Source organism: Peromyscus maniculatus, chromosome 20, assembly GCF_049852395.1.
Source record: "Peromyscus maniculatus bairdii isolate BWxNUB_F1_BW_parent chromosome 20, HU_Pman_BW_mat_3.1, whole genome shotgun sequence".
Lineage (NCBI taxonomy): Eukaryota > Metazoa > Chordata > Mammalia > Rodentia > Cricetidae > Peromyscus > Peromyscus maniculatus.
Window position 1 is genome coordinate 73,347,614 of NC_134871.1, and position 15,652 is coordinate 73,363,265.

Here is a 15,652-nt window from a genome sequence, read left to right on the forward strand (position 1 = left end):
ATTCGAATACAGATTTAAAAAACAATTAATTGCTGGGCATGGTAGCTCATGCCTATAATCTTATCATTGGAGAGACAGAACTAAGATCATTGTGTATTTGAGCCAAGGCTATAGTCTCAAAAAGTCTAAACCCAACAAACAAAAGTAAAAAACTAATAGCTTTATGTGGTGGCAGATGTCTATAATCCCAGGACTTGGTAGGCAGAGGCAACATAAGGGATTTGAGGTCAGCCTGTGTTACAGCAACAACACTACCCTAATTAGAATTAAGCTCATCTGTATTTTCTAATTTTTACATATTGAACATGAGTTATTATTATTATTTTTTTCTGAGACAAGGTTTCTCTGCATAGCTCTGGCTGTCCTGGAACTCTCTGTAAACCAGGATGAACTTGAACTCATGGAGTTCTCTGCCTGTCTCTGCCTCCTGAGTGCTGGGATCAAAGTCAATGCTCAGCTACCCCTTGTCAATTCTTATCCTGCATTTGTGGTCTCAGGCAACTGTTAATCTGCTCTCTAGAATGACGTTTCTTTTCTAAAGGTTCAGATAAATGGAGTCTAATCAGCATGTATTCTTTTGTGTCTTGAGATTTGTCTACATTGTTTCATGTATCAAAGATTCACTACTTATTTTTGCTTAGAACTATTCCATTGTATGGATACAAATGGTTAATTTATTTACTGGTTGGTGGGTTGCTTCCAGATTTGAATCAGTTTGTACAAATTGCTATTAAAGGTCAAGTACAATCTTTGTAGGAATTTGTTTTTCATTTCACAAGGGTTGTTGAATCATATGGTAAGAATATATTTAATGTATTTGAGCTTTTTCAATTTTTAAAATAATTCATGTACATTATGCAAATGTCTGGGATATAGTGCTATCATTTGATATATGCATACAGTGTACTGTTGTTAAATTAGGATAACAAGCATTCCTATTTTCTTAAACACTATCATGTCTTTGTATGGAGAACTTTCAAATTTCTCTCTTCTTGTTCTTTAGAAAAGAATGTCAATTTTATTTTTTAACAAATGCCAAACTTTTAGCTGGGCGTGGTAGTGGTGTACACCTTTAATCCCATCACTCAGGAGGCAGAGGCTGTTCTCTGTGAGTTCGAGGCCAGCCTGATCTACAAAGTGAGTTCCAGAGCTATACAGTGAAACCCTGTCTCAAAACAAGTTTTCAAGTTTGGCTTTCTTTCTTTCTTTTTAATTTCCTCTTGTGGGAAAACGAGGCCCAGGGATCTTAAGTCAGATATTATGTTCATGAACATCAGTGCCTTGTGCCTGTGGCCAGGTAGCCTGACGGAGGTCACTGACAGCTTGTGAGAAGGATAATCTTCCCTCTTTTGAATAATGCCCTTCCTTAAGGTAGACCTCCAGGGAGGTCATCACTTCCTGTCTTGGTAGCTCACATTACCTTGTTCTTACTCATTTTCTTCTTCACTTCTACCCACAGGATCATGTATATGAACTTCTCAACACCATTGATGCCTGCCAGTGCCATTTTGATATCGTAAGAGCCTTTGTAACATTTTTTTATTGTAGAAGAAAATTGAAGAAAAGACCAAGCATACACTGAGACGAAGTGTGGGACAGAATTGGACAAATGATTATTTATTTGTTCCTTCTCAGGACTATGGTTCTTTTTTAAAAAATTAAAAAATGTATTTATTTATTGTGTGTATGTAGGTGAGAGGGTGTGTGCATTTATGTGCCATAGCACATGTATGGAAGTCAGAGGAAAATTTGTGGCAGTCAGTTCTCTCTTTCTACCATGTGGGTTTCAAGGGTCAGATTTAGATAGTTAGGCTTGGCAACAAGTGTTTTTTACCTACTGAGCCATTTTGATGGCCATAGGTACTGTAAATCTTTTAAAAAATGTGCTAAGGTTAAATGCTTTTAAATAGTGAGCAGATCATCAATGTAATTTAAATAACACAAAATTATACAGCAATATTTTTATTTCATTTCCTTTAATCCCCCAACAATACCTTATTTCCTAGTATCTTTGTATCCTTTTTTGTTTATTGTTCATACTGGGCTTTGAATCTAGGGTCCTGTGCATTCTAGGTAAGAGCTCTACTATTGACTTAAATTCTTACTTTTTTTTTTTTTTTTTTTTTTGAGACAGTTTCTCTGTGTAACCTTGGCTGTCCTGGAACTCTCTCTGTAGACCAGGCTGGCTTAGAACTCAGAGATCCTTCTGCTTCTGCTTTCCCAGTGTTGGGATTAAAGGTGTGCACCACTTCCTGGCTCCCACTTTTATTTTTTAACACTACTTTTTTTTTTCCCCCTCAAGACATGGTTTCTCTATGTAACCCTGGCTGCCCTGGAACTTGCTCTGCAGACCAGGCTGGCCTTAAACTCAGAGACCCACCTGTCTCTGCCTTCCACATGCTGGTTTTAAGGGTGTGTTTCACCATGCTTTTGTGAGAGTCTCACTAATTTGTTCAAGCTGGCCTGAAACTTACTCCATAGTCTGAGCTGGCCTTAAACTTGTAACTCTTCTGCCTCAGTCTCCTGAGCAGCTGTGATTATGGACTAGTGTGTGGCTCCAGGTTCTCCAGTATCTTGAGCTCATATTTAGCTCCTGCTTTTGTTTCAATTTTCTTCTGAAAACATATACTATTGGTTCTAATTCTAATAAACATTGAGTACTGTAGGGGATGGTTGGAGAAGCAGAGGGTGGTCTAGGTTAATACTGATCTGGGGGTTCCTATGTATTTCCTTGTAGAATCTCAACTTTGACTTCACTCGGAGCTACCTGGACTTGATCGTGACTTACACCTCAGTCATCTTACTCTTGTCACGGATTGAGGACCGCCGGATACTCATTGGCATGTACAACTGTGCCCATGAGATGCTGCATGGGCACAGGTAACTTAGGAGGAAATAAAGAACTTCACATGTATCAGGTGGTGGTGGCACACCCCTTTAATCCCAGCAGGGAGGCAGAGGCAGATGGATCTCTGAGTTGGAAGCCAGCCTGGTCTACAGAATGAGTTCCAGGACAGGTAGGGCTACACAGAGAAATCCTGTCTCAAAACCCAACCAACCAACCAACCAAACAAAAAGAGCCTCACCTGTGGTGCTGCAAGAAGTGGATGGAGACAAAGGAACTTGATATCATGATTTCTCATATGAAAACCTATAATCCATGTTGTGTCCCAGGCTAAATAAGATACACTTTCACATATAGTTAACTGTTGAATCTCTGCCAGTGGATTATCCACTCTGCATTATCTCTGATCTATTTATAATCCTTGACTGGCTTCCACTTTGCTTCTCAGGTTATTATAAAAGGCAAAGATAATTCTTTTTAGTATCAGTAGGACTAATAACAGTAAGGTTAAGCCATCAGAGGTAAGTAATGTAAGATAATGCATATTAAGGATAATGAATATTTGGAAACCAAATAGAAATGGATGTTGGATTATCTGCAATTCTGTCCATTTATTAATGCAATATAAATATTTAAAGGGTGAAAAAAATGAAGACTGGAAAGGCGAAAGTGAGACACAGAACAATGTCCTGTGTGTGACGTACCTTCCCCCATGTCTGTATCGGTGTCTTGGTACAAGCTTTATCTAATAGATAAGCTTTGGATGATTATCTCCCATTTGGGATTTTCAGAGATTTGGCTCCAGGCATGTTTGATACAGACTAGCAAAAGCAAAATTAGACTAGCTATTATGCATCCAGCCTTGTCTGCCTACAAGGGAGAAACTTCATGGGTCTGTCCAAAACCATGTAGTTTTTTCTTCCTTCCTTCCTTCCTTCCTTCCTTCCTTCCTTCCTTCCTTCCTTCCTTCCTTCCTTCCTTCCTTCCTTCCTTCCTTCTTTCCTTCCTTCCTTCTTTCCTTCCTTCCTTCCTTCCTTTCTCTCTCTCTCTCTTTCTTTTTCTTTTTCTTTCTTTTTTTTTTTTTTTCCAAGACAGGGTTTTCTTTGTGGTAGCCCTGGCTGTTCTAGAACTTGTTCTCTAGATCAGGCTGGCCTCAAACTCATAGAGATCTACCTGCCTCTGACTTCTGAGTTCTGGGATTAAAACATGTTCCACCACTGCCTGGCCTGTGTGAGTATTTCTAAACATAGCTTGGTATGCCTACAGTTGGACATTAGTATATGTAATTCACAGATTAGCATATCTGTCTTTGGAAGGGATAGGGAATGCCAGCCTCTGTACACATATACATCATCTCCTACATATATAGGGAAAGGCCCATAACTCCTCTCTCTTCTGCTTTCCTCCAGTGACCCCAGTTTTGCTCGCCTGGGCCAGATGGTATTAGAGTATGACCATCCTCTGAAGAAGCTGACTGAAGAATTTGGACCTCACACAAAGGTGAGCTCCCTGAGAGTGGGGAGAATCATCCAGGCAGAAGCATCCATCCCATCTTTGACATTAAGGATTTATTTATTTATTTTTTACAGGCTGTGAGTGGGGCCCTCCTCTCTCTGCACTTCCTCTTTGTTCGGAGGAACCAGGGTGCTGAGCAGTGGCGCAGTGCCCAGCTTCTAAGCCTCATCAGCAGCCCCCCAGCCATGATTAACCCTGCCAATTCAGACACAGTGAGTTCCCCTTTCCTTCTGTTAGGAGAGGAATTCTCTGCCAAGGCCCTCTCTCTAGAAGGTGCTTCTTTTAGGAAACATCAGCTCCAGGGCTGTTTCAGCATTCTTCTAGGGCCTGCTTCTTGGTTGGTCTCTTCTTAAGATAAAAAGTCATTACTAATTTTGTGCTTCTGATTGAACCAGTCAGTATGTGCTGAATTAACAAATGGATGAAACTGAGTTAGTGTGGTGTGGTGGCACATATACTTGTGACCCTGACTCTTGGGAGACTGAGGCAAGAGGACTGTTATGTGGCCATAGACAGCTCTGCTTACATAACAAGTACCCAGCCAGCCAGCCAAGGCTATAGTAAGACTTTGACTCAAAATTCAAACAAAAAAGAAAAGGAGTCATTAGGCATAAGAGGAAATTTGCATTAGGAGTCAATTGACTAATAAATGTTACTCATCTATGATGAGACTGGTACCTTCCTTCAAAGAATTTATAGTTTTGAAAGGAAGATATGCCATAGAAATGCAACTGATGTCAGGGCATAGTGGTGTATCCTGTAATCTCAGCACTTGGCAGGACGAAGTGGGAGGATTGCCACAAGTTTGAGGCCAGCCAGGACTATATAGTAAGAACATGTCTCAAAAGACCAAAACCAATAAAAACATGGGGGGTGGGGTGGGAGTGGGGTGTGGGAGATGATTGCTTTGCTATGTGACTTCAGATTCTTAGCAACTGTATAAAAGCTGGACACAGTGTGATGTGTGTAACCTCAGCACTGGGGAGTGGCGACAGGCACATCTTTGGAGCATCTGATCAGCTAAGCCAATCAGCTATGAGCTTTGTGTTCAATGAGAGACTCTGTCTCAGAAACATAGAGAGTGATTGAAGAAGACAGGTGATGTCATGAATATGCATAAATGTGTATACGTGCCCAAATTTACAACTGATGCTGAGAGGTCATGGATAAGTTGCAAATGAATGTTTACACTTCAAGTGTGATTAGAGAACACAATGGAGAAAGAAATTATGAGATTTTGAGTTGAAGCTTTTTGAAAGTATCTCAGTATTGATGTCATGCTATACATTTTGTTTGTTCTTCCTTCCAGCTCAACCTTGTTCTTTTCCTCAACTATGTCCTTTGCCCCTTAGTCCCCTTCCAGGGCCCCCTTTCCTTCATGACAGCTTTCCTAGCTGTTGTCTCATCAAAGTGCTTTAATCCACTCCAGTAAATGAAATGTTTTTGCTTTTAGAGCTGGGGATTTTGCCCTGGGCCCTGTGCATGCTAGGCATGAGTTCCTCCAGACTTTTATTTAGAAAACTTTAAATTGCATTTTTATTTATTTATTTTGTGACACATGTGGGTGGAGCACAAGTACAGAGGTCAGAGGACAACTTTCGGAGATCAGTTTTGTCCGTCCACCATGTGGGTTCTGTGCATTAAACTCAGGTTGTCAGGTTGGTAGCTGTCTCCTGTACCTGTTGATCCGTCTTGCTGGCTCTGTCCTTTCTTTAGAAGTCCTAAACAGCTACTTGGTCCTCTCTGTCTGCTTCTTGTAGATGGCCTGTGAGTATCTGTCTGTGGAAGTGATGGAGCGATGGATCGTAAGTAAGTGGTGGGAGAAGCTGGGAAAGGGCAAGGTGGCACTCTCAGAAGTGTGCTATCTAAAAGCCTCCCTCTGGTTCTTATTCACTTGTAGTTGGGTTTCTTCTTTGTCATGGGTGCCTCAACTCCAACAGCCAGTGCCAACAGCTGTGGAAGCTGTGTCTGCAGGGCTCCCTGTACATCACCCTCATCCGGGACGATGTGCTGCAAGTGCACAAGGTCACTGAGGACCTCTTCAGTAGTTTGAAAGGGTAAGTGGTTTGCAAGTCAAACTGATCTTTTGGGAGGTATAACCTCATCAATATCCCTTTTCCCAAAGTATGAGTGGTCATGGGTAATTCTAACTTTGAAATATTATCAAACACCTTTTCTTTGTTGGTGCCTCACTGGATATTAGGGATAGAAAGGTTACTAAGATATTGTGAGGCCAGACTGCCTGGTTTGAATTCAAGCTGAGCCACTTTCTAGCTCTGTGACTAGCTCTAGGTAGGTTACTTAATTTCTCCATTCCAATGGCTTAATTTCCTCATCTGTAAAATGTGAATAAAGCAATACCTTTCATCTGGTTGTGGTGGTGTACCCTTATAATCCCAGCACTCAGGGAGGCGGAGGCAGGAGGACCAAGAATTTAAGCTTGGCCCTTTTGCTTGCTCCACAGTGATTTCCAGGCCAGTCTGGACTACAAAAGACCCTATTTCAAAACCAAAACAAAATCAAGTAGGCACAAAGAAAACACCAAACCACAACAAAATGAAGTTGTATCTATGACCTCATAGTGTTCTGAAGAGTTCCCATATGTAAAGCATATGGAAAAAGACCTGGTACATTGTATTATGCACTTGATTTTTTTTCTAATGTATTAAGCTGAGTTTGGTGGCACACACCAGTAACCCCAGCACTCAGCATCTGAGGCAGGAGGATTAACATAGGCTACATAGTGAGACCTTATTATTATTTTTTTATTTTTTATTTTTTTTTAAATTTTCTTTTTTTTAATTTTACAATACCATTCAGTTCTACATATCAGCCACGGGTTCCCCTATTCTCCCCTCTCCCACCCCCTCCCCTTACCCCCAGCCTACCCCCCATTCCCACCTCCTCCAGGGCAAATCCTCCCCCGAGGACTGCGATCAACCTGGTAGACTCAGTTCAGGCAGGTCCAGTCCCTTCCTCCCAGACTGAGCCAAGTGTCCCTGCATAAGCTCCAGGTTTCAAACAGCCGACTCATGCAATGAGCATAGGACTTGGTCCCACTGCCTAGTTGCCTCCCAAACTGATCAAGCCAATCAACTGTCCATAGTGAGACCTTATTAAAATAAAAGGTAGCAGCTTCTGAATTACTCAGAAAAGCTTAGCTTTTTCTTTTCTGTTTTAAATGTGCTTTCCCTAACACTGTGAGCTTTCTTACGATTTCCCTGAAGTTTGTGATTAGGTTGATTGTCTACTGTGTGTCTGACTTCTGCTCTAACGCAAATGGTCTGGTTCTCTCTGTTTCTGTTTTCCTCCCTGTAGCTGCTGAGATTTACAGCTTGCCTGACTTGTTCCCCTCCCCCTTCTTCTTCTCTTAGACCCTAAAATTGTCCTTAAGCTTAAAAAAATGAAAGTTTACAAATTGTTGGAAAAAAGGCAAACTTGTGATAGAGTGGGGGTTGTGGTGTGTAAATACAAAGTGCTGTGCAAGCAGTAAGGGCATTAAGGGCATTTGTACTGGCTTTGAAGGATCTAAAGAAAACAGGACACAGGCAGACACTAGTTAGATAGTTGCCGTAAAGAAACTCAGCTCTCTCCCCTTTTCATTCTCTCTCTCTCCCGCCCCTGTATTTGAAGACAGGGTTTCTCTACATAGCCTTGGATGTCCTGGAACTAACTGTGTAGACCAGGCTAACCTCAAATTCACAGAGATATTCCTGGTTCCTGAATGCTGGCATTATCAGGTGTTTGCTACCATATCTAGCTTGAAGTTCACAGCCTTCGAGGCAAGAGAACAATGTGTTCAGAGGTTCAAGTTGCTCAGTGCTGGGACAGCGTGGGTTACAAAGGTGGGGCTGTAAAAGTTGGTTTTGGAGCAGTGAATTGGGATGTCATAAGCTGTGCCTTAGAGTTTAAATCTGTGCTCAAGAGAATGCAGAGTCATCGAATGAATTCAAACGAGGCAGTTGAAAGGATCAGATTTGCATTTTAGAGAAGATTACTGCTCCAGGGGAAAAAGATTAGATGGGTAAAGCTAGAGGCAGGGATTAATTTAGTAAATTAGGAAAAATTGAGGATGTCAAGATCTCTGGAATGGGCATCTGGTATTCCTTAGGGTAGAGACATGAGAGCTACAGTAAGTGTGGAGAAAGACTGTGATTCAATTTTTTATTTTTAGACTTTTAGTTTATTTTTATTTTATGTGTATTAATGTTTTACTTGAATATGTGTCTGTGTACCATGTGTGTGCAGTGCTCTTGGAGGCCAGAAGAGAGTGTCAGATCCTCTTGACAGGACCTGGAGATGGTTGTGAGCCTCTATGTGGGGGCTGGAACCCCGAAAAGTGCTCTTTACTGCTGAGCCATTGCTCCAGCCCTGTGGATTCATTTTTGAACAGACTGAATTGGAAATGTCTGTAGGACATACAGGTTATATATGTCAGGCCTCTTGCTATGTGATTCAGTAACTAGTCATACTATCTGGACTAGATGACAACTGGTGACATGGTAATCAAAGCCCTGAGAATGAATGGGTGTGATTGTTTAAGAAGAAGATCGGGGACAAAACTTTTGAGAACACTGATATTTAAGGGTCAAGCAGAGGCAGGAAAATCCATGATGGACATTGAGGAGAAAAATCAAGCCACTGGAAGAAAGCATGGCAAGATGGAAGGACCCGTCATCATCTGCTAGACGATGTAAAGAGAACAAACAACATGAGGGTTGGAAAAGTTCACTGGATTTCGCTACAGAGGTCATCTTTGTGTCCTGTGAACAATATCAATAGAGTGGTGAGGTTGAAAGTTGGTTTCAGTAGGTTTAGGAGTAATGGGAGATAAGGAATTAACTCAATGTCGGAGTTACAAGAGGAGGAGGAGGAAGGTATGGGATTAAGGGAAGGGTGGGTTTACCTATATTTGTTTCTGGTGACAAATATTGTACCTGGAAATGTGAAAAAAATGAAGGCTCTCTGTAGATGTAACCAACCGTCTTATTAAATAAGAAACACAGAACCAATGCAAAGAAGAAAGCCAGGAGGTCAGAGCTAAGAGCTAAAACCTTACCCTTCCTCCTGCAGTGGTCCTACCTCTCCGAACCAGAGCTACTTCCTGTGTGTCTGTCTTTTTATAGTGTTTCTGTTCTGCCTTCTCATTGGTTGTAAACCCAACCACATGACCGCCTCGTCACGGCCTGTCTGTGTAGACCTCCAGGTTTTCTATTGATTGGTATTGAGATTAAAGGCATGTGTATCCAATACTGGCTGTATCCCTGAACATACAGAGACTTACCTAGCTCTGCCTACCAAGTGCTGGGATTACAAGCGTATGCCACCACTGCCCTGTTTTCCTATGGCTTGTTAATAGCTCTGACCCCTGGGCAACTTTATTTATTAACATACAAATAATATTTGAATACAAATAAAATATCACCATAGCTCACCTCCCAGAATGGTTTGATGTGTGTGCTACAGGTGTGTGTGTATGTATGTATGTGTGTATGTATGGATGTATGTATGTGTGTATATTTGTGTACATATACAGAAGTATGCATGCATTTTCAACCTTATGTAAGAAGTTTTGGAAAAGCATTGGCTCTACATTTTACATTATATTTACAGATTTATTAAATTATTACTATATTTTGGTTATCTTTGAATATCAGTTTATAGAGACTTTTTCTTTTTTGTTGTTTCCTTGATATAGGTCTGACTTTGTAGCTCAGGCTAGCTTCAGACTTGCTGCAATCCTCCTGCCTCAGTCTCAGTATACTAGGATTCAGGCATGAGCCACGACACCTGCCTGAGACTTACTCTTTTTAATAGTTGAGGGGCTGGAGAGATGACTCAGTGGTTAAGAGCACTGGCTGCTCTTCTAGAGACCTGGATTCAATTCCTAGCACCCATATGGTAGCTACAACCATCTGTACCTCCAGTTTCATGGTATCTGACATTTCTGGTCTCTTTGCACACCATGCACACATGTGGTATGCAGACATACATGCAGGCAAAACATCCATACACATAAAATAAAATAAATAAATAAATTTGAATAAAACTTCATTATGTATTTATAATATTTACGCAGTCTCTCTCTCTCTCTCTCTCTCTCTCTCTCTCTCTCTCTCTCTCTCTCACACACACACACACACACACATTTTTTTTGAGACAGGGTCTCACTATGGAGCTCTGGCTGGCCTGAAATTCCCTATGTATACCAGGGTGATCTTGAACTCACAAAGCTGTGCCTACCTTTGCCTCCTGAACACTTGGAATAAAGGGCTTGAATTTCCTGTTGTGTGTATGTGTATCTGATGGGGGGATGCAAGGAGTTTTCAGAGTGGAGGTCAGAAGACAGTTTTGGGGAGTCTGCCCTCTCCTTCCACCTTTTACCTGTGTTTCAGGGATCAGAGGTCACCAAGCTTGAAGAGCAGGCTTGTGTAGCTCCTTAATTTCCTGTTGATGGACATTTGAACTGTTTCCATTTAAAAAGATCATTTTAAACAAATTCTGTTTGTTTGAATGTTTTTTTGTTTTTGTTTTTTGATATGAGGTCTCTTTATGTATTCTGGATATCCTGGAACACTCTGTGTAGACCAGGCTCGCCTTGAACACAGGGAGATTCCTTGCCTCTGCCTCTCAAGTTAAACAAATACTTTAGAGACTATCCATTGATATATTTTTGTGAACATACTCAAATGTTTCTGTAGGGTAAGTTCTGGATGTGGAGGGTAACACACTTCAAACTTTTCTTTCTCTCCCCACTCACAAGCTAGAGATCAAACCCAGGGTTTTGCACATGCTAGGCAAGCATTCTACCTCTGAGCTATATTCCCAGCCTGTATTTAAATAATAGCTTTTTACCAAATTCTGCCCCCCACTGGTTGTCTTAGTTACAATATATTAAGGAGTAGGACTATGACTTAGAGGTAGAAGGCTTGCCTAGCTTGTGCAAGATCCTAGAGTTTAATCCTCTGCGCTGAAAAGAAACAAACAGAAACACAGTAAAGAGAATACTAGTTCTTCAACAACTGATTAAAGTGATTAGGATTCTTGTTTTGAAAAGGTTGCCAAAGGACTAGTGAGACAGCTCAGCACTTGTCACCAGCCTGACAACCTGAGTTCCATCCTTGGAAACCACACGGTGCAAGGAGAAAACCTTCTCCTAAACACTGTCCTCTGACCTCCACAAAAGAACAAAGAAATAACAACATAGAAGAATGCATTTCCAAAGTTAGGAGAGAAGGACTCTTTAACAGAAGTTACCGGAAGTAGGAATGTATATATGAAGTTTTCTGGTGAGATGGAAAAAGCTGTTTGGTTCCTGCCACTAAGGACAGCAGCTGATATGTATGATATAGTTCAGGACGTTCTATGATCTTTATGACAACTTAAGTATACACATATATTTAAATATATACACAGACATACTATGTATGTATGTAAATAAGATGACAGGAGGCTCAGTCTGAATGTCCTACAGTTAGTGAGAGGTGAGAATATGAAATAATTCTAGATTTTTTTTTTTATTCTTAATCTTGTGTCTTTCCCTGTACTGGATGGAGGTTGAAACAATTATAAGCAGTGCTGTAGAGTTGAATCCTGATTTAATTAAGATAGTTTTCAATTCCAAATGCCTTTAATTTTTATGCTAAGTTCAATAAAGGGAGAGGCTTGGAGAAGGGAAATGAGAGGTTATAAAATCTCCCCGTTGCTGTGGCTGCAGCTGACAGGATGAATGAAGACAGCAAGAGTTGCAGAGGGCAGAGACCATTTAGTGTGGGATTCTGGGTGCAGGTCTCTAACAGAAAAAAAAAAAAAGATATGGTCAAATATTGCAGATGAACCACAGCAATGAAAAAGGTTATTTAATTTGGTGATTCAGAAGTTCACATTGACCTCAGAGGAACAGATTGTTCAGTGTTGAAGGTCTTGTGAGATGGGAAGGGTCAGTGAACGGTGAAGAGGGAAAGGAGTGTATCTTGGAGGAGCTGGTGATGTGGGAGAATGGGTGAAGTTCAGGGTGTTGGGGTCAAGTGAGGGTTTCCAGAATAAGAGAGGCTTTGAACTTGTTTGTTGCAAGAGGAGCCAACAGAGAGGGAGATAAGAACTGACAGATAATTGGTGAGCTAAATACCAAGATAAAGTGGGTGGGGCCTGGGGTAAGCAGGGGAGGGGGTGGGGATGGTGGTGACATTTTTACTTACAAACAGGGGTGGTATTTATGACTCCCTTCCTCATCCTAATCAAATTTGGAAGAGTGGTTGACAGGAAGGTATCCAGCAGAGTGCAGTGTGAGAAAGGTGGAACCCAGCTCACCACTGCAAGTCATTTCCTTCCCACGCTGGTGTACTGTCTCCTTTCCTTTTCTCTTCTTTCTTCCTACTTTACCCTTTCTTCTCCTAACTCCCGTACCCTCCTTTTTAAAAAATTTTTCTTTTGACGGATTCTCTGTATATATCCCTGGCTGGCCTTAAACCCATGAATTTCCTGCTCTGCCTCCTGAGTGCTGGGATGACAGGCATGCATTATCACAACCTGGCTTGGTTCCTGTAGTGATTGCCTTTGCAGAATGAAGCGTAGAGCAGGATGGTCTCTAAGCTGAGTCTTGTTTGTATAGGGTGAGAAGAGTGGGTGAAAGTCCTGCTGGTTAGGGCGCCTGTACTTACTAACTGGTGGCATGACGCCCTGCTGTGCTTGACATGTCAATTCCAGGTACAGTAAGCGAGTGGCAGACGTCAAGGAGAGCAAGGAGCATGCCATTGCAAACAGGTACGGTTGGGACATGGGCTCGGAGGGGCTGGGGTAGGAATCTCCCCAGACTTTTGTTTTCACTTCAGCACACTGAGTTTCTGTACAGACTTGTGTCCTCACCCCCAAGAACTTCTTGCAGCCCCACAGATGCTTGTATTTTCTCTCCAAGTTTGAGTTTAGCACTGAACCTTCCTTCTGCCTGACACGCCCCCCCCCAACTGCAGCTCTCTTCTGCACTACTTCTGGGGAACTTGTGAGGGAGGGAAAGACACTATTCTCCACTTTCCATTTTCCTCCCTCAGTGGCCAGTTTCACTGTCAGCGTCGGCAGTTTCTTCGGATAGCTGTGAAGGAGTTGGAGACTGTGTTAAATGATGAACCAGGCCTGCTGGGTCCTAAGGCAAGAGAAATGTTGGGGGAGGGATAGTGACCAATGACTGTGTGGGTGCTGACTTAGCATTTATGAGATACTGCATTTCCAAATCCACCCCCCCCCCCCCCCCCGTGTGTGTGTGTGTGTGTGTGTGTACGTGCATATTAGCATATATGAGTGTGGAGGTCAGAGGACAGTCTCAGGTACTGTTCTTTAGAAGCTGTCCACCTTGTTTTTTTGAGACAGTCTTTCACTGGCCTGAGGCTCATGCATTAGGCAAGGCTGATTGACCAGTGAGTTCAGGGATCTGGAAGTCTCCTGATCACTGGGGTTAGGAGTGCGTGCCACCGTACATGGCTTCTTTTTACATGGGGTCTGGGGACTGAACTCAGAACCTCATGCTTTCATGACAAGCACTTTACCAACTGTCTCTCCTGCCCCCTTCCTGAGTCTCTTGTGATCAGTTTGTGTGTGTCTGTGCTGATACTCTCAGAGTATCCAAATGTTTTGTGTTTTCCCTTGGCACCACCATAGCACTCCATCTAACAGCTGTTTGTAGACTTGGCCTATCTTCTATTTGAGTGTGAACTAATTGATGACAGAACTTGCTTTCTGTTTTAAGTCATATAAATACCCATAAAATATTTCTAAAATTTAGTTTTATGGGGAGGGAGGAGTATTGACTATGAGCCAGGCCCAACATGTGTGTGTCTGGTTCTGTGTCATATGGTTCAGCTTTCTGTGTGCCTGTTTCTAGATGCTATTGGTATGGCTACATAATTACACCACATATAGATTATTTCAATAGTTTTCTCTGTGTTTAAAACCCATTTTCTTTCCTGTTCTGGGGATTGAACCCAGAGCCTTGTACCTGATAGATAAGCACTCTATCAACTGAGTGCTTTTTTTTTTTTTTTTTTTTTTTTTTAGCCCACACTGAAATCCATTTTTAAGTAGAAAATTCTAATAGGCTTTGTTCTCTCTTAGGCCCTTTTTGCTTTCATGGCCCTGTCTTTCATTCGTGATGAGGTCACTTGGCTGGTTCGTCATACAGAAAATGTTACCAAGACTAAGACACCTGAAGACTATTCTGACTCGTTAGTATTTGCTTAAGAACCTGTCCTTAGACTGGGGGATGGGGGGCAAGGGGATATCAAATGATCCGGAACATTTCAATCCCTGCTTTGTATGGCTGTGTGTCTTCCTTCATGGTTTTGTTGATGTCTATCCTTGTCCTTATCTTTACAGGAGCATTGCAGAGCTCCTCTTCCTGCTGGAGGAGATCAGGGCTCTGGTTCGACGACACATCCAAGTGATTCAGCAGTACCATGTTCAGTACCTGGCCAGGTTTGATGTCCTTGTGCTCAGTGACATCATTCAGGTATGTCCTACTGATGACACTTTGGAGATTCCAGCATGATATCTGGTAATTTTTCCTTCTGGAGCCACTCTGACTGAATGATTGTAGTTTGGGTGTCAAAAGCTGCTGTACACTAAAGATGAATAAACTCAGCAGATTTTTTTCCCCCTAAGCAAGAAGAGAGAAAAATGAAGAGAAATTGGAGTCCACATGGCAGGGATCCTGGGCAGTGTTGTCTGTTCCTTTTCTGTTTTGGGAGGCCAGCAGTTCTACCTTCACAGGCTGACTGAGCCCGAGGTTGTACTTTCCATCCTGTGGAACTTGTGAGCACTGACAGTACCTCCTACTTTTCTTTTAGAACCTATCTGTGTGTCCAGAGGAGGAGTCTGTCATCATGTCTTCGTTTGTTAGCACCCTGTCCTCTCTGAATCTCAAGCAAGGTAACTGGAAGGAGTGAAGGTGTCAGGGCACTTACGAGGGCTAATAAAGTTTTTCTGGAAATATTGGTCTGTCAGCCAGAGCACTGGCTAAGAAAACTCTGAATGGGCCTGCCATTCTGTGTAGCCAGGTACTAGGTGCTGTTTTATCATTTTCTTTTACATTTGCTTCTTTTTTTTATAGTTGATAATGAAGAGAAATTTGACTTTTCTGGATTGAGGCTGGATTGGTTCCGCCTACAGGTAAGGCTCTTGTCTTGTGGTAGCCCCCATCCTCAGGTTCCTCCTCTTCCACAAGTCTCTCCCCCATTTTAATCTCTTAAACTCTGCTTCAGAGACTAAGTAATCCTTGAAAACTGCTGACTAGACAGGACACAA

General features: G+C 42.0%; 1 protein-coding gene across 2 annotated transcripts in view; it reads left to right on the forward strand.

The window, feature by feature from the left end:
- Positions 1 to 15,652, forward strand: part of Nckap1l (NCK associated protein 1 like) — a 47,026-nt gene that overhangs the window by 7,200 nt on the left and 24,174 nt on the right. For both annotated transcript variants that reach the window (XM_006981792.4, XM_076556987.1), the window contains exons 4-15: positions 1,460 to 1,516; positions 2,738 to 2,880; positions 4,255 to 4,345; positions 4,435 to 4,572; positions 6,121 to 6,169; positions 6,261 to 6,417; positions 13,067 to 13,123; positions 13,408 to 13,504; positions 14,465 to 14,574; positions 14,726 to 14,858; positions 15,196 to 15,277; positions 15,459 to 15,517. In XM_006981792.4, the coding sequence (XP_006981854.2) occupies positions 1,460 to 1,516; positions 2,738 to 2,880; positions 4,255 to 4,345; positions 4,435 to 4,572; positions 6,121 to 6,169; positions 6,261 to 6,417; positions 13,067 to 13,123; positions 13,408 to 13,504; positions 14,465 to 14,574; positions 14,726 to 14,858; positions 15,196 to 15,277; positions 15,459 to 15,517 (1,173 nt within the window). The remainder of the gene's footprint in view (positions 1 to 1,459; positions 1,517 to 2,737; positions 2,881 to 4,254; positions 4,346 to 4,434; positions 4,573 to 6,120; positions 6,170 to 6,260; positions 6,418 to 13,066; positions 13,124 to 13,407; positions 13,505 to 14,464; positions 14,575 to 14,725; positions 14,859 to 15,195; positions 15,278 to 15,458; positions 15,518 to 15,652) is intronic.